The following is an 18410-nucleotide window of genomic DNA, read 5'->3' on the forward strand; positions in this document are numbered from 1 at the left end:
TTGTAACAGCACTTGCCCCAATAATCTGTTAAAGGCAATACGGGGGATCTTTATTTCCTCTTCGTTGTGTGTGTATATAGTTGTGTATACTTATGTGTACACATTTACGAGCGTGCACACATGCGTGTGAGTGTATGCCTTTATACACATGCATATACGTGCGTGTGTGCGTGTGTAAATATGTCTGTGCACGTGTGCGTGTACGCATGTACGGGCGTGTACACGTGTGTGTGAGTGTGTGTTTGCCACTTCACGTAGCCTCAAAGTGCATCTGGCCTGGCACAGGCGCCGTGGTGACGTTACCGAATGACGGGTATATATGTATGTGTGCGTGTGTGTGTACGTGTGTGTGTACGTGTGTGTGTACGTGTGTGTGCGTGTGTGTAGGTGCACATGGGCGTGCTGCGCTTCCCGCTGGGCCGCGTGCGCTACTCGACGGGGGACGGCCTGCTCTCCAAGGGGGCTATCGCCGGCATTGCCGTGGGCCTCCTCCTGCTGCTACTCGCCATCATCGCCCTCATTCTCCTCCTCCGGTCACTGCTCACCTCCACTCCCGCCACCTCCTCTTCTGCCTCCTCTCCCGCCTCGTCTTGTCCCCCTGTCCCCCTCCTCTTCTCCCGCCACCTCCTCCTCTCCCGCCTCCTACTCGCCAGTATCGTAGAGTCGCGTCGTGGGAATTGCATTGCGGTTGACATTGTCGTGGGTTCACTTGAGAGACGCACCGATTCAGGAGGCAACACCGTTTATTCTGCGACCACAACGGGGTAGCTACACAAACGGGTCGGGTCAGGTCAGGCGGCACACTGCCTCACCCACGATGCCGAGCACGAAGACCAAAGAGGAGACGCAGCACGGCAGGTTCCATATGCCCCTCAGCGTGGCCCCGCTCCGCCCTCGGACACGCCCCCATCCAGAGCCTCCTAGAAGGTTCTGGAGCGCCTTCCACGTGTCCCCTCCCTGGCTCCGCCCTGGGCCACGCCTCCTTATGGAACTCACTAGAACATGCCCCCTCTGTCACCTTTGGCCTACATCCCATCACGTGTCCCTGCCGGCCAATCGGACTACTACGTCCTCAGTTGTCCCCTACTCTGCCAGCCCCAGAGACCTCTTCCATGACATCATTTCCTCTGCTGGCAGAGAGGGCCACCATACCCACCATTCCGCTCTCTGTCGGTAGATGGTGCTAGGCGCCGTAGTGACCCATTGTATGTCACTACAACATCGTTGATGCAAGTGCTGTTGACATGATTAACGTTGTTGTCGTCGTTGTGGTGGTCGTGTGGTGGTGGTGACGCTGGCTCGCCGTGCAGACACAACGCCAACCGCGAAAAGGAGAAGATCCTCATGGAGATGACCAGGATGGAGGACAAAGTGCGGGACATGGTGCGGCGCGAGTTCGCAGGTGACTCCCCCTTCCCTCCCCCCTTCCCTCCCCCCTTCCCTCCCCCCTTCCCTCCCCCCTTCCCTCCCCCGTTGCCCCACTACCTCCCCCCCGGCCGCCTCCCCCCCTCCCCCCCACCAACTCTTGGCAGCGGTGCATCGGTGGCGGTGTGCTGGGGTTGGACAAGGATAGCCGGTGGACGTGACGGTGCAGATTACCGCGATGCGGATTGTCATGGTGCTGCTTCCCATGCCACTGCTAAACCAAACCGTGAACACGTTTTTTTTTTATGTTACCAGGCAAGGGCCTACTGAGCTGTGTAGATTTTTTTTGTTTAACTGCTCAACAACTTTGCATGGGATTCGCCTCCCAGTTGCATCCATTCGTTCAAGTCGCGAAAACTACTAAATTATCAAACCGTTTTTTCTTTTACCAGGCAAGGCCCCACCCGAGCTACAGTAGCTCTGTTTATCATTACACGCTTTTATTTAACTCGCTGTCTGTTGCCGTATCCTCAAATCTTGTAACTCAATTTTAACCCACTTCCCAATGTCGTTTCGACTGCAAACTTGGTATACTTATGTCATACTGATGACAATACTGTATTCTATCATTAAAACTTTTTTTTTTAAACCATCTCTTTTATATCTTATGTTTCGGCTTGGGTCTAATTGTCCACGCTCAACTGACATTGGCTGTAAATGACCACGGCCACTTACGTTATGGCAAGCCTCGCGGCCGCTTCCTGGAGTCGTGCCATTAGGAGTACGTTACATTTCATTAAAACGTGGTTTAAAAAAAGTATTTTAAATATTACTTACTCAGAAGTGAGCTGGCTATCACAAATGATGGCTCAACGAAGTGGCTTGCCACGACGTGGCAATGCGTATCAGCCAATTACTCCTCAACACGTGATGCTGATTCTAAATGTGGAAGGGAGAAACCGGAGGACACAGACAAATCCACGCGATTACGAGTAGAGAGAGAGAGCCTCTAAACATACAGCAGGCGCCAAGGGTCGCGATCGTTGCCACGATGTTGTATCTACGTACGTTGAACTTCTATCGCACCGTATGTAGCCAACCTCTGCTAATTGATGCCGGTCGCTGTGATGCTCGGTCGCCGTGACGACGGTCGCCATGACGCCCCCCCCCCTCCTGACGGCCGGTCTCCTCCGTGCGCCGACTCCGCCAGACCTTGTGACGGACATGTCGGACCTCGACGTGCTGGTGGACGAGACGGGCATCCCCTTCCTCGAGTACCACCGCTACGTGGAGCGCATCTTCTTCCCGGGGCAGCAGCAGCTGCTGTGCGAGGGGGCGGCGCCTCCTCCCGCGTCGCCCTCGTGGGACGCGGCGCTCACGGGCTTCCACAACCTGCTCAACAGCAAGCTCTTCCTCATCAAGGTACGTCGGCGCTGTCAGCTTCGGTGAGCCCGGCGCGCCTGGTGCGGGGCGGGAGGGGAAAGCTGGTCGCGGGGTCGCGGGGTCACGGGGTCGCGGGGTCACGGGGTCACGCGCCAAACTGGGCCGGAGTTGAGCGGAGTCCGACCGTCTCGCGGGCCAGGGTGTGCGGTCGATAGCTCAACGGGCGAGGTGCTGGGTACCCTCGACGAGGTTACGAGAGGTGTCTGTGTGTACGCGCTGTACGTAGCCAGAGAGAGACACACAGACCCACAGGCTCACAGAGTGAGACACACGCAGAGAGACACACTCACAGAGTGAGACACACAGACAGAGAGACACACACAGAGTGAGACAAACAGACAGAGAGACACACAGAGTGAGACGTACACAGAGAGACACACACACAGAGTGAGACACACACACAGAGTGAGACACACACACAGAGTGAGACACACACACAGATAGACACACACACAGAGTGAGACACACGGACAGAGAGACAAACACAGAGTGATACACACACAGAGTGAGACACAGAGAGACACACACAGAGTGAGACACACAGAGAGACACACAGAGTGAGACACACGGACAGAGAGACACACACACAGAGAGACACACACAGAGAGACACGCACACAGAGTGAGACGCAATCTAAATCGAGCGGAGTGCGTGTGTACGTATCTGTGCGGTGGTGTAGTGGTCAGCGCTACGCTGCGCTACGAACTCGGCGACCCGAGTTCAATTTCCGCTCGCAGCCACCAACACCGGTGACGATTATCTGAACCGGTCATGGGCCTCTCCTAGGTCGACTCAGCCTCAAAATGAATACCGTGGGAAATGAAAACAGCGCCACTAGGGAGACAAAGGCAACCGTGCGTGGTGCTGGCCACCCACCCCCTCGTGTGCCATGCCGGCCTTCATAGGTGCTTGCTAACAGCACTTGCCCCAACAGCCTGTTAAGGCTATACAGGGGATCTTTGTGTGTATCTCAGTGTGTATCTCTGTATGTCTCTGTGTGTCTGCCTACCTGTCTGTCTGTGAGTGTCTCTGTGTGTCTGTCTGTCTGTGTGTCTGTGTGTGTCTGTCTGTCTGTGAGCATCTCTGTGTGTCTGTCTGTGTGTCTCTGTGTGTGTCTCTGTGTGTCTGTCTGCCTGTCTGTCTGTGTCTGTCTGTGAGTGTCTCTGTGGGTGTGTCTGTCTGTGTGTGTCTCTGTGTGTCTGTCTGTCTGTGTGTCTCTCTGTGTGTCTGTCTGTGAGTGTCTCTGTGTGTCTCTGTGTGTCTGTCTGCCTGTGTGTCTCTGTGTGTCTGTCTGTGTGTGTCTCTGTGTGTCTGCCTGTCTGTGTGTGTCTCTGCCTGCCTGCCTGTCTGTGTGTGTCTGTGTGTGTCTGTCTGTCTGTGAGTGTCTCTGTGTGTCTGTCTGTCTGTGTGTGTCTCTGTGTGTCTGTGTGTGTGTCTGTCTGTGTGTCTGTCTGTGTGTTTGTCTGTGTGCTTCTCTGTGTGTCTGCCTGTGTGTGTCTCTGTGTGTCTGTCTGCCTGTCTGTCTGTGTCTCTCTGTGTCTATCTGTCTGTGTGCCTGTGTGTGTCTCCCCCCCCCCCCCCGCCCGCTCCGCTCCGCTCCTCCGTGCAGTTCATCCAGACTCTGGAGATGCAGCATGGCGGCGTGAGCCAGGCGCACTGTGGGCGCATCGCGTCGCTCGTCACCGTGGTGCTGCACGACAAGCTCGAGTACTACACGGACATCCTCAAGACGCAGCTCGTCGCCATCATCGACAACGACGTCGAGACCAAGCCCAAGCTGCTCTTCCGCCGGTGAGCGCCGCCGTCGCCACCGTCGTCGTCGTAGCGGGAATCTTGATTATGACACGCTTTTATTTAACTCACTTCGTCTGTTGTCGTATTCTCAAAAAAAAAATCTTGTAGCTCAACTTTTACACACTTCCCAATGTGCTATCGACTGCAAACTTCGTATAGGTATGTCAGACTGATGACAACACGATATTCTATCATAAAAATCAAAAACATATATTTTATAACTTTTTACACGCTTTTATTTAACTTACTGTATGTGTTGCCGTATCCAAAAATCTTATAACTCAATTTCAACCGTATTCCCAATGTCGTATCGACTGCAAACTTCGTATAGCTATGTCATACTGAGGACAACACGATATTCTATAATTGAAAATTTAAAATATATAATTTTAAACAATCTTTTTAACGGCTCTAATTGTCTACGCTCAACTCACATTGCCTGTAAATCACCACGTGGTCCCTGACGTCACGGCAAGCCTCGGGGAGCCACGCCCAGGGGCGGGGGATGTGGAAGGAGGGGGGGGGGCGATGGGGGAAGGGGGCAGGGGGAGGGGCAGCTCGGATAGTACATTTCATTAAAGCGTGTTTAAAAAAAAGAGTATTTTTAAATATTTTATTTACACTGGAGGTGCCATCGCTACCCTCCACTAGATTATCGGCCGTTGCAAGGTCTGATGGGGCACGGTAATCTCTCTCTAGACTGGAGGAAGAAATCTGATGAGCGGTGAAGCTCTTTTTAAACAGATGCCCAGCAAGGAGCCACGGGCTCAGAAATGTAAACAACAATCGGAGTACGGAGCATAGGAGAGGAAAGCAAACGGTATTAAAAAATAATATTAATATAAATATCTAAATATATAATATACATACGTAACACAAATGATGGAGTTCACAAGTTCCTCGCCGCGACGATGCTGACGACCGCACCGGGCGCTCATTCGAGTGCCAGCAAGGATTATCTGAACCGGTCTTGGGCCTCCCCTAGGTCGACTCGGCCTCAAATGGGGAACCTGGTGCAATGTGTACAAAAAGGCGGCCGGGCGTGGTGCTGGCCACCCACCCCCTCGTGCGCCGTTGCCGGCCTTTGATAGGTGCTGCTTGCTAACAGCATTTGCCCCTACAGTCTGTTGAGGCTACACGGGGGGGGGGGGTTCGTTGTGTTGGGTGTTGGGGGCGGGCGGTGCGTGACCGCAGGGAGCTGTTCACCCTCTTGCAGGACGACGACGGTGGCTGAGAAGATGTTGACGAACTGGATGTCGATCTGCCTCTACACGCACCTGCGGGTGAGCGTCCTTGTGGCAACGGTGTTACCACTGCGTCCTCGTGGCAACGGCGTTACCACTGCGTCCTCGTGGCAACGGCGTTACCACAGCGTCCTCGTGGCAACGGTGTTACCACAGCGTCCTCGTAGCAACGGCGTTACCACAGCGTCCCCGTGGCAGCGGCGTTACCACAGCGTCCTCGTGGCAACGGCGTTACCACAGCGTCCTCGTGACAACGGCGTTACCACAGCGTCCCCGTGGCAACGGCGTTACCACAGCGTCCTCGTGGCAACGGCGTTACCACAGCGTCCTTGTGGCAACGGCGTTACCACAGCATCCTCGTGGCAACGGTGTTACCACAGCGTCCTCGTATCAACGGCGTTACCACAGCGTCCTCATGGCAACGGTGTTACCACAGCGTCCTCGTGGCAACGGCGTTACCACAGCGTCCTCGTAGCAACGGCGTTACCACAGCGTCCTCGTGACAACGGCGTTACCACAGCGGCCTCGTGGCAACGGCGTTACCACAGCGTCCTCGTGGCAACGGCGTTACCACAGCGTCCTCGTGACAACGGCGTTACCACAGCGTCCTCGTGACAACGGTGTTACCACAGCGTCCTCGTGGCAACGGCGTTACCACGGCGTCCTCGTGGCAATGGTGTTACCACAGCGTCCTCGTAGCAACGGTGTTACCACAGCGTCCTCGTGGCAACGGTGTTACCACAGCGGCCCCATGGCAACGGCGTTACCACTGCCGCAGGGTGGCAACGGTGGTAGTGCTCCTGCTTTACAGCATGGAGGGTCTGGGTTCGATTGTTGACTCGGGCGACTTGTCTGTGCGGGGCTTGTACACTCTCCCTCTGTTCTACAGAGAGAGTGAGTGAGAGTGAGCGTGTTGAGTCGGGCGTGGTGCTGGCCACCCGCCCCCATGTGCGCCGTGCCGGCCTTCACAGGTGCTACTCGCTAACGGCGCTTGCCCCAACAGTCTGTTAAGGCTACACGTGGGATCTTTGTCTTTGTGCAATGGAGTGAGTGTGAGCGAGTGAAGTTTGTCGGTTCTCCCTCTGTTCTGCAGAGTTGTGAGTGAGATTGAGTGAGTGTGTGCATGAAGTTTGCATGTTCTCCCCTTGTTCTGCAGAGTTGTGAGTGAGATTGAGTGAGTGTGTGTGAAGTTTGCTGGTTCTCCCCTTGTTCTGCGAGGGTTTCCTGCCGAGTTCTCCCAAGCTAGACACACACAATGTAACTGAAATGTAACTGAAATGTAACTGAAATGTAACTGAAATGTAACTGGTATTGGCCCAAAACGTTCCCAATGCTGGAAATGTTACCTGCACACAGCAACAGCAGCAACATCGCCGCGACCGCAATAAGCCTGGCAGGACCCTCCTGAAAAAGAGACTTGAGTCTCAGTGAGGCTTTCCTGGGTAAATTAGCAAAATAGTTAACAAAACAACTTATTATTACAGAGCACATTCACAGGTAACGAATCGGCACGACCTACATTCGATCACCTGACTCAACCCCCCCGTGTCCCTGTAACATCTCATCCTTTGTACGATCTCTCCTATCACCGCGGGTCTCCATGTCCCCCACGTGCCTGTGTCTCACCTTGGCCCCCCGTCTCTCGGTGTGCCCCCGTTTTGTCTCCGTGTCTCTCCGTGTCCTCGTGACCCCTCCCTGTGTCTCTCTGTGTCTCTCCGCGTGGCGGCGTGTCCCCACTCCCTCCCCGTGTGTCCCCTGTGTCTCTCCATGTCCCCGTGTCCCCGTGCATCTCCACTCCCTCCCCGTGTGTCCCCTGTGTCTCTCCATGTCCCCGTGTCCCCGTGCATCTCCACTCCCTCCCGGTGTGTCCCTGCAGGAGACGGGAGGCAAGCCGCTCTACATGCTGTTCAAGGCCATCAAGTACCACGTGGACAAGGGCCCCGTGGATGCGCTCATGCACAAGGCCAAGTTCACGCTGGACGAGAACTCGCTGCTCAAGAACAACATCGAGCACAAGGAGCTGGTGCGTGTGTGTGTGCACGTGTGTGAACGTGTGTGTGCGTGTGTGTGTGCGTGTGTGTGCGTGTGTGTGTGCGTGTGCATGTGTGTGTATGTGCGTGTGTGTGTGTGTGTGCGTGTGTGTGCGTATGTGTGTGCGTGTGGGGAGCGGTAGTGTAGTGGTTAGCGCGCTGCGCTATGAACCTGGCGACCCGGGTTCGATTCCCACTCACGACCAACACCAGTGACGATTATCTGAACCGGTCCCGGGCCTCCCCTAGGTCGACTCAGCCTCAAATGAGTACCTGGTGCAGTGTGTAAACATCGCCACTAGGGAGACAAAGGCGGTCGGGCGTGGTGCTGGCCCACTCACCCCCTCATGTACCGTTCCGGCCTTCATAGGTGCTCGCTAACAGCACTTGCCCCTACAGTCTGTTAAGGCTATATGGGGGATCTTTGTGTGTGCGTCTGCGTGTCTGCGTGTGAGTGTGCGAGTGTGTGTGTGTGCGTGTGCGTGTGCGTATGTGTGTGCGCGTGTGTGTGTGTGCGTGTGAGTGTGCGAGTGTGAGTGTGCGAGTGTGTGTGCGCGCTCCTGGGGAGTGACAGTGTAGCGGTCAGCGCTACGCTGCACTACGAACCCGGCGACCCGAGTTGGATTCCCCGCTCACGGCTACCAAGACCGGTGACGATTATCTGAACCGATTGCGGGCCTACCCTAGGTCGACTCGGCCTCAAATGAGTACCTGGTGTGGTGTGTAAACATCGCCACTGGTGAGACAACAACAGTCTATTAAGATTATACGGGGGGGAATCTTTGTCTTGTGTCGCTGTGCGTGCCGAATCAGACCCTGAAGGTGAACCTGGAGGAGATGTTTGCGGCCAACGGCGCGGTAGGGGAGGCGCCGGTGGCCACGGAGGCCGAGGTGCGAGTCCTGGACTGCGACACGGTCACCCAGGTGAAGGAGAAGATCCTGGACCACGTGTACCGCAGCGTGGGACACTCACAGCGGCCCAGCGCGAGCGGCCTGGAGATTGGTAACCACCGCACACACGCAACCACGCGCACAACCGAGTGCACAACCACACACACAACCACACCCACACAGCCGAGCGCACAACCTCACACACACAACCACATGCAGCCGATCACACAACCACACACATTACCACATGCACACAACCGCGCACAGACGAGCACACAACCACGCACAGTCACACACACAACAACACAACCGTGCACACAGCCACACATCCAACCACACGCACAACCGCCCACAGCCACCTGCGCAACTGCGCACACAAACCACACAAACCACACACACCACACACACCACACACACACACACCACACAAACCACACAAATCACACAAACCACACAACCGCACGCAGGCACCCCCAGCCCGGACCTCACTGGTAAACTTCACCGACCGCACAAACTCGCGAGGCTGTGAACACACCAATTCCAACCGCACCCACACGGAACCGAACCAAGTGAAGCGAAACTCAACCGCACCGTCCAATTTGTCCACCCCTGACTACCCGGACCGCCACCCCCCCCCCCCCCGCCCCCACCCCCACCCCTTGTGCGTGCGTGAGCCGTGCGTGACGAGTGGTGGCGCAGCAACTTGGCGTGCACTGCGCTACGAACCTGGCGTCCAGAGTTCGATTCCCGCTCGCGGCCAACACCCGCGTGACGGTTATTTGAACCCGGTGCTGGGCTTCTCTTAGGTCGACTCGGCCTCAAATGAGTACCCGGTGCGGCGCGCGAACATCGGTACCGCTGCTGCTCGCTACTCGGCACTCTCCCCGACCACACTTGCCCCTGAAGGCTACGTGGGGGACCTTTGTTTTTGCAGAGCTGTGCTCGCAGAGGGGCGGAGGCAGCGGGCTCACGCTGTCCGACGAGGACAACACCTCGGAGTCGGAGGCCGGCGTCCGGAGGCTCAACACGCTGAGCCACTACAAGGCGAGACACACGCACACATACGCGCACACACACGCTCACACGCACACACACACATGCACACACGGATGCATGCACACACGCACGCGCACGTAACCGTGCGCACTCGCACGCGGATGCATGCACGCACACGCTCGCACGGACACGCACACACGCTCGCACGGACACGCACACACGTTTGCACACGTACGCGCAAACGCACGCACGGACACACATGCAAAGGCAAACAAAGTATGCACGCACACGTGGACGCAAACACACGTGCACACGCTCGCACACGCATGAACACTAACGTACACACGTATACATGCACGCACACACACAAAGACCCCTCTCCCCCGGATAGCCTTAACGGATTTTTGGGGCAAGTGCTGTTAGCGAGCAACTAGGTCGACTCAAATGGGTGTGTTGACATCGCCATTGGGGAGACAAAGGCGGTCGGGCGTGGTGCTGGCCACCCACCCCCTCGCGTGCCGTTCCGGCCTTCATAGGTGCTCGCGAACAGCACTTGCCCCTACAGTCTGTTACAGGCTACGCGGGGGATCTTTGTGTAAGTGCGCGCGCCTATGTGTTTGTGCGTGCGTACGTGTCTCCGCATACGTGCGTGCGCGTGCACGTATGCGAGTGTGTGCGTATGCGCCCGAGTGCCTGTGAGTGAGTGCGTGAGTGTGTGTGTGTGCACCCGAGTGCCTGTGAGTGAGTGCGTGAGTGTGTGTGTGTGCACCCGAGTGCCTGTGAGTGAGTGAGTGCCTGTGAGTGCGTGAGTGTGTGTGTGTGCACCCGAGTGCCTGTGAGTGAGTGCATGAGTGTGTGCGTGTGCACCCGAGTGCCTGTGAGTGAGTGAGTGTGTGCGTGTGTGTGCACCCGAGTGCCTGTGAGTGAGTGTGTGTGTGTGTGTGCACCCAAGTGCCTGTGAGTGAGTGAGTGTGTGCGTGTGTGTGCACCCGAGTGCCTGTGAGTGAGTGAGTGTGTGCGTGTGTGCACCCGAGTGCCTGTGAGTGAGTGAGTGAGTGTGTGCGTGTGCACCCGAGTGCCTGTGAGTGAGCGCGTGAGTGCGTGTGTGTGCACCCGAGTGCCTGTGAGTGAGTGCGTGAGTGTGTGTGTGTGCACCCGAGTGCCTGTGAGTGAGTGCGTGTGTGCGTGTGTGTGTGTGCGTGGGAACTGCAGATGTGGGACGGCAGCACGGTGATGCTGGTACCGCGCAGTCAGCGGCACGTCAAGCCGTACAACCAGAACCACGACACCAGGCACTTGGCGGGCGAACGTACGTACACACACACACACACAGGCGCACACACGTGCACACACACGTGCACACACACGTGCACACACACGCACACACAGGACACGGTGAATCCATAGAGTGCAGGTTTCATAATCGTGGCAGGGAGTCTGATTGTCTCGATGGCCGTCCACCTGGTTTGAATAAAGAGTTCGTTATTTAAATATATACATCACGGGCGCACACACGCGCAGGAGATGTTGGGGTTGGGCTGACAGTGAAATCTGCAACACTGCAAAGACAAAGATCCCCCGTGTAGCCTTAACAGACTGTTGGGGCAAGTGCCGTTAGCGAGTAGCACCTATGAAGGCCGGCACGGCACACGAAGTGAGTGGGTGGCCAGCACCACGCCCGGCCACCTTTGTCTCCCCAGTGGCGATGTTCACACACCTCACTGGGTACTCGTTTGAGTCGACCTAGGGGAGGCCCAGTGCCGGTTCAGACAATCGTCGCTGATGTCGACCACGAGTGGGAATCAAACACGCTCGGAGACGCGCATGTACGTACGTACGTACACGTGGGGGGGGGGGGGGGGCGTGTTCCGGGCCGGGCGGTTTGGGCGTAAGCAGCAACGACGCGGCGAGAGGAGCGAGGGGAGCGAGGGGAGCGATGGGAGTGAGAGCGGCACGGTGTGTGTGCGGCGTTGTCGTCGTCACCTCGCCTCACCCCCCCCCCCCCCCCCGGCAGGCACGTCGATGCTGCGTCACAACGAGGAGGACGGCCTCGCATCCTACCACCTCATCAAGGCCACGGACGAGGACGAGGTGGACAAGAAGCAGAGGCTGGTCCGGGAGCATGACCACGTCATGGCCATCCCCGAGATTTACCTGACGCGCCTCCTCACCGTCAAGGCACGCGCACATGCACACACACACACAAGCTCACGCACACGCACATACACACACGCACACACGCACATACACACACGCACACGCACACGCACACACACACACACGCGCACGCAGCACACGCGCACGCGCACACGCGCACGCACGCGCACACACACACGCACAACAATAACAACAACAACCGCCATTCGCCACTAGTGGCGGTGACGTCACCATGACGCTTGTGCCAGGCCATGTGCACCTTGAGGCCACGTGAAGTGTCGAACGCCCGCTGGCAGGAGGTCACGGGGCAGACCCAGCAGGTGCCACGGGTCGACTGACACGTACACACGTACACGCACACGCACGCACACGCACGCACACGCACGCACACGCACGCACACGCACGCACACACACGCACACACAGCAAGGAAGTTTAACACGTAGTCGTGAAACCCGCCACCACTCGACACGGCAAATTATCAAGGGTTGTCACGTAAACAGAACTTGCCAATTCGTCACTAGTTCAGCACACCGGTGTGTTGGAGAGTAAAACCCACAACAGCAACACAATCGGAGAGCCTGCCCACATCACCACCACGAAGTCACGGGTCGTTGCACCGACTCTCATCACCAACCCACCCACGTTGCCACTGCCACCATCACCATCACATCGACAACAACCGACATTCGCCACGGAGTGGCGGCGATGTCACCACGGCGCTTGCGCCAGGCTAGGTGCACCTTCATCGGCGCTGCTCGCTAACAGCGCTTTTGCCCCAACGGTCCGTCAAGGCTACGCGGGGGATCTTTGTCTTTGTGCACTTTTGAGGCGTCCGCCCGCGTGAGGGTGCGGAAGGCTCGCTGACGAGGAGGTCACGGGGCAAGGCCCAGCCGGGTGCCGTGGGTTGACGGGCTGAGACGACTGGCAGAAGCGCCCACCCACCCGTGCCAGCGTACACACACACACACAAAGATCCCCGTACAGCCTGAACGGACTGTTGGGGCAAGTGCTGTTAGTAGCGAGCAGCACCTACGAAGGCCGGCACGGCGCACGAGGGGGTGGGTGGCCAGTACCGCGCTCGCACCGTGTGTCTGCCCTGCCTCTCTCATTGGCGCCGTGCATCTCCGCTGCCCTCCCTTGCCCCTCCCCTGCCCCTCCCCTGCCCCTCCCACTCACGCCGTGCTTCTCGCCCTGCCCGCCGGGGGCCCACAGACGGCGCTGCAGGAGATGGTGGAGCGCGTGTTCCGCGGCATCCTGAGCACGGACTGCGCCGTGCCGCACGGAGTCAAGTACTTCCTGGACTTCCTGGACACGCAGGCCGAGCGCTACGACGTCAACAGCGACGTCCTGCGCATCTGGAAGAGCAACTGGTGCGTGCGACCCGGGGTGTGGTGGGGGAAGTGGGGGGGGGGGGCAGGGGGGGAGGCGGGAGGGGTAGAAGTCTCGCACGACGACGATCGCCGTCGCGAGCATCCGTCACCGCCGCGCGCCTCGTGGCTCGAGTGGGCAGCTGAGGAGGGATCCTCCGTGGTTTATTCGGGCAACGTTGTCCCGCGACCCGCTCCTAGTGCTCTTGAACGTTTGGTATTTGTCATTTTTACGATGATCGGCCTTCGAAATAAATCTGCTCGAGCCGACTTTGCGCTACGGGGAGTTTGGTGTTCAATGTTGATTCGTGTTTAGTGCGATTATTCTCTCTCGCCCACTCGCTCACCCACCCAGTCGCTCACATACTCACCCACCTACCATCTCTCCCATCGTCTCACTCACCCACCCAGTCGCTCACATACTCACTCACCCACCATCTCTCCCATACTCTCACTCACCCACCCACCCAGTCGCTCACATACTCACCCACCCACCATCTCTCCCATCCTCTCACTCACCCACCCAATCACTCATCCACTCACCCACCCACCCAGTCGCTCACATACTCACCCACCCACCATCTCTCCCATCCTCTCACTCACCCACCCAATCACTCATTCACTCACCCACCCACCCAGTCGCTCACATACTCACTGACCCACCATCTCTCCCATCCTCTCACTCACCCACCCACCCACTCACTAACTTACCCACCTACCCACCATGTCACCCATCCTAACACTCATTCACCCACCCACCCAGTCGCTCACATACTCACTCACCCACCATCTCTCCCATCCTCTAACCCATCCTCTCACTCACCCACCCAATCACTCATTCACTCACCCACCCACCCAGTCGCTCACATACTCACTCACCCACCATCTCTCCCATCCTCTAACTCACCCACCCAATCACTCATACACTCACTCTTGCGATGGGACTTTATCCTGTGTCTCCCGAGCTCTCAGCAGAATTCAACAATACCAACTCAAAACTTGACTTGCGGTCTCGCACGAGCGAATTCTCTCTCGCGTCACCGCTAACCCCCCCCCCCCCTCCTGCCCCTTGACTGCCCCTTGACTGCCCCTGGGCACCACCGCCGCTGCTGCCCCCTCAGCCTGCTGCTGCGGTTCTGGACGCTGCTGCTCAAGGACCCGCAGCTGGTGTTCGACGTGGAGGTGTCGGAGGTGGTGCGCTCCTCGCTAGACATCATCTCGCAGACCTTCATGGACGCCTGCTCGCCGGAGGTCTACAAGATCACCAAGGTGGGGGGGGCAGGGGGGGGGCGGCTAGAGCAGGGGTCAAAACGAACAAGAACATATACATTTTTTTTTCTAATTTGATAAAAGACTAAAAATAAACTGAACTATAAACAATGCAGATCACGCGTCCACAACACGCGCACACACACGAGTTCACAACACGCGCGTCTACACACACACACACGCATCCACAACACCCGCACACACACACGAGTTCACAACATGCACACACACACACAGAAGAGTTCACAACACGCACACACACACACACAAGAGTTCACAACACGCACACACACACACACACGAGTTCACAACACGCACACACACACACACGCATCCACAACACCCGCACACACACACGAGTTCACAACACGCACACACACACACACAAGAGTTCACAACACGCACGCACACACACACACGAGTTCACAACACGCACACACACACACACACGAGTTTCACAACACGCGAGTCTACACACACACACACACGCATCCACAACACCCTCACACACACACGAGTTCACAACACGCACACACACACACACAAGAGTTCACAACACGCACACACACACACAAGAGTTCACAACACGCACACACACACACACGAGTTCACAACACGCACACACACACACACAAGAGTTCACAACACGCACACACACACACACAGAGTTTCACAACACGCACACACACACACAACGAGTTCACAACACGCCGCGTCTACACACACACACACGAGTCACACCGTGAGTTCACAACCACCACACACACAAGAGTTCACAACACGCGCGTCTACACACACACACACACGAGTTCACAACACGTGAGTCTACACACACACACACACACGAGTTCACAACATGCGCACACACACATAAACTTCACGTGGCCTCAAGGTGCCGTGGCGACGAATGGCGGCGGTTGTTGTTGAGTGTTTACCGAGCGTGGTGAGCGAACGGTGAGCGGCGAGCGCTGATCAAACGCTCCCTGTGTCCGGTTATCAAGCCACGCACGGTGAGCGGTGAGTGGTGAGTGTGCGCTCTGTAGTGAGTGGTGAGTGGTGAGTGTGGTGAGTGGTGAGTGGTGAGCGTGCACTCTTCAACTATTTCTTTTTTCAAGCCCCACTGAGCTGCGTAGCTCTTTTTCTGAAGTGACCTGGCAGTCACAAACGACAGCCCAACGAAGTGGCTCATCATCATCGTCATCATCATCGTCATCATCGTCGTCATCATCGTCATCATCGTCATCATCGTCATCATCGTCATCATCGTCATCGTCGTCATCATCGTCATCGTCATCATCATCATTGTCGTCATCGTCATCATCGTCGTCATCGTCATTGTCGTCATCATCGTCATCATTGTCATCATCGTCGTCATCGTCATCATCATCATCGTCATCATCGTCACCATCGTCGTCATCATCGTCATCATCGTCATCATCGTCATCATCGTCGTTGTCATCATCGTCATCATCGTCGTCATCGTCATCGTCGTCATCATCGTCGTCATCATCGTCATCATCGTCATCGTCATCATCGTCGTCATCGTCATCGTCGTCATCGTCGTCATCGTCATTGTCGTCATCGTCATCATCGTCACCATCGTCATCGTCATCATCGTCATCGTCATCATCGTCATCATCGTCATCATCGTCATCGTCATCATCGTCGTCATCGTCATCATCGTCGTCATCGTCATTGTCGTCATCGTCGTCATCGTCGTCATCGTCATCATCGCCATCGTCGTCATCGTCGTCATCGTCATCATCGTCATCATCGTCATCATCGTCGTCGTCATCATCGTCATCATCGTCATCATCGTCGTCATCGTCATCGTCGTCATCGTCGTCATCGTCGTCATCGTCGTCATCATCGTCATCATCGTCGTTGTCATCATCGTCATCATCGTCGTCATCGTCATCGTCGTCATCATCGTCGTCATCATCGTCATCATCGTCATCGTCATCATCGTCGTCATCGTCATCGTCGTCATCGTCGTCATCGTCATTGTCGTCATCGTCATCATCGTCACCATCGTCATCGTCATCATCGTCATCGTCATCATCGTCATCATCGTCATCGTCATCATCGTCGTCATCGTCATCATCGTCGTCATCGTCATTGTCGTCATCGTCGTCATCGTCGTCATCGTCATCATCGCCATCGTCGTCATCGTCGTCATCGTCATCATCGTCATCATCGTCGTCGTCATCATCGTCATCATCGTCGTCATCGTCATCGTCGTCATCGTCGTCATCGTCGTCATCATCGTCATCATCGTCATCATCGTCATCATCGTCATCATCGTCATCATCATCAGTCATCGTCATCATCATCATCATCGCGTGGACATTCACGAACAGACAAATCCTCTGACGGCGGTGCGGCCAAGGCGGTGCGCACCGCGACGACGTGACGTGATGTCCAAGTCGTTTCATGTGACAGCGTTGGGCCCGCGCAGCGTCCAGCGAGGGCGTCTTTATGAGGCCACCCACAGGCGACGCTCCTCACGCTCGAGCAGTCTTCTGATGGACTTGGCAGGTGCCTGCCGAGTGTCAAACATATGTGAACCGGTGACTCCCCTTCACCCCACCGCCCCCTCCACCAACCCGGACTAACCAGCGCCGGTGAAGTATGGTCAAACGAATCCCTCCATGGCCGCAGTGGTGTGGCAAGGCCCCCCGCCACCTGCAGAATCATCACAATCTGTATTTATACCGGAGGAGGAAATCCGATGAGGATATAAATCTCTCTTTTTCACGGATGTCCAGTCAGGGGCACGGGGTCGGAGCATTACAACAACAACAAACACGGCACGGAAACACGATTGCAGTGCGAAGTGCAGGAAAGGCGAACACAAATCGCCCAAAAAGTCTGACTAAACCATCCCCAGCCTAGCAGGCAAAGCCCACTAGAGGCCGTGAACCTGTTTCACACCGAGTTTACGCAGCAGCTGCAGAGAATTGCCGCTGAAACTCGCCATCCCCCCCCCCACCCCGCGTGGTTCTACACGGGAACACGTCCTGACCCCACGACCTCTGCCCTGTGACTCCTGAACCCCTCCCCTCCACACCCCCCCCCCACGTGACCCCAACCCCCAGGAAGCCCCCACGCGCCGCCTCCTCTTCGCCAAGGAGCTGCCGCAGTTCCGCAAGATGGTGGAGCGGTACTACGACGACGTGGCGCAGATGGTGCCCGTGAGCGACCAGGACATGAACTCGTGGCTCAACAGGCAGTCCTGCGTGAGTGGGCCCCACCCTCTCACCCTCCCCCCCCCACCCTCTCACCCACCCCCCCACCCTCTCACCCACCCCCCCCACCCTCTCACCCACCCCCCCCACCCTCTCACCCACCCCCCCCACCCTCTCACCCACCCCCCACCCTCTCACCCCCCCCCACCCTCTCACCCACCCCCCCCCCACCCTCTCACCCACCCCCCCCACCCTCTCACCCACCCCCCCCCACCCTCTCACCCACCCCCCACCCTCTCACCCACCCCCCACCCTCTCACCCACCCCCCACCCTCTCACCCACTCCCCACCCTCTCACCCACCCCCCCCCCTACCCTCTCACCCACCCCCCACCCTCTCACCCACCCCCCCACCCTCTCACCCACCCCCCACCCTCTCACCCACCCCCCCACCCTCTCATCCACCCCCCACCCTCTCACCCACCCCCCGCCCTCTCACCCACCCCCCACCCTCTCACCCACCCCCCCACCCTCTCATCCACCCCCCACCCTCTCACCCACCCCCCGCCCTCTCACCCACCCCCCACCCTCTCACCCACCCCCCCACCCTCTCACCCACCCCCCCACCCTCTCACCAACCCCCCCACCCTCTCACCCACCCCCCC

The 18410-nt window shown here is 57.2% G+C and overlaps 1 protein-coding gene across 1 annotated transcript in view; it reads left to right on the forward strand.

Annotated features, from left to right (window-relative positions):
* Positions 1-18410, forward strand: part of LOC133356406 (plexin-B1-like) — a 47857-nt gene that overhangs the window by 25672 nt on the left and 3775 nt on the right. Inside the window, 13 exon segments of the mRNA XM_061573915.1 lie at positions 388-533; positions 1311-1402; positions 2576-2787; positions 4418-4599; positions 5819-5885; positions 7723-7869; positions 8690-8879; positions 9702-9811; positions 10976-11072; positions 11778-11941; positions 13135-13292; positions 14411-14558; positions 17657-17797. Coding sequence (XP_061429899.1) covers positions 388-533; positions 1311-1402; positions 2576-2787; positions 4418-4599; positions 5819-5885; positions 7723-7869; positions 8690-8879; positions 9702-9811; positions 10976-11072; positions 11778-11941; positions 13135-13292; positions 14411-14558; positions 17657-17797 — 1854 coding nt within the window.

This window comes from Lethenteron reissneri, chromosome 54 (assembly GCF_015708825.2).
Source record: "Lethenteron reissneri isolate LAM-NWPU_2019-01 chromosome 54, ASM1570882v1, whole genome shotgun sequence".
Classification (NCBI taxonomy): domain Eukaryota; kingdom Metazoa; phylum Chordata; class Hyperoartia; order Petromyzontiformes; family Petromyzontidae; genus Lethenteron; species Lethenteron reissneri.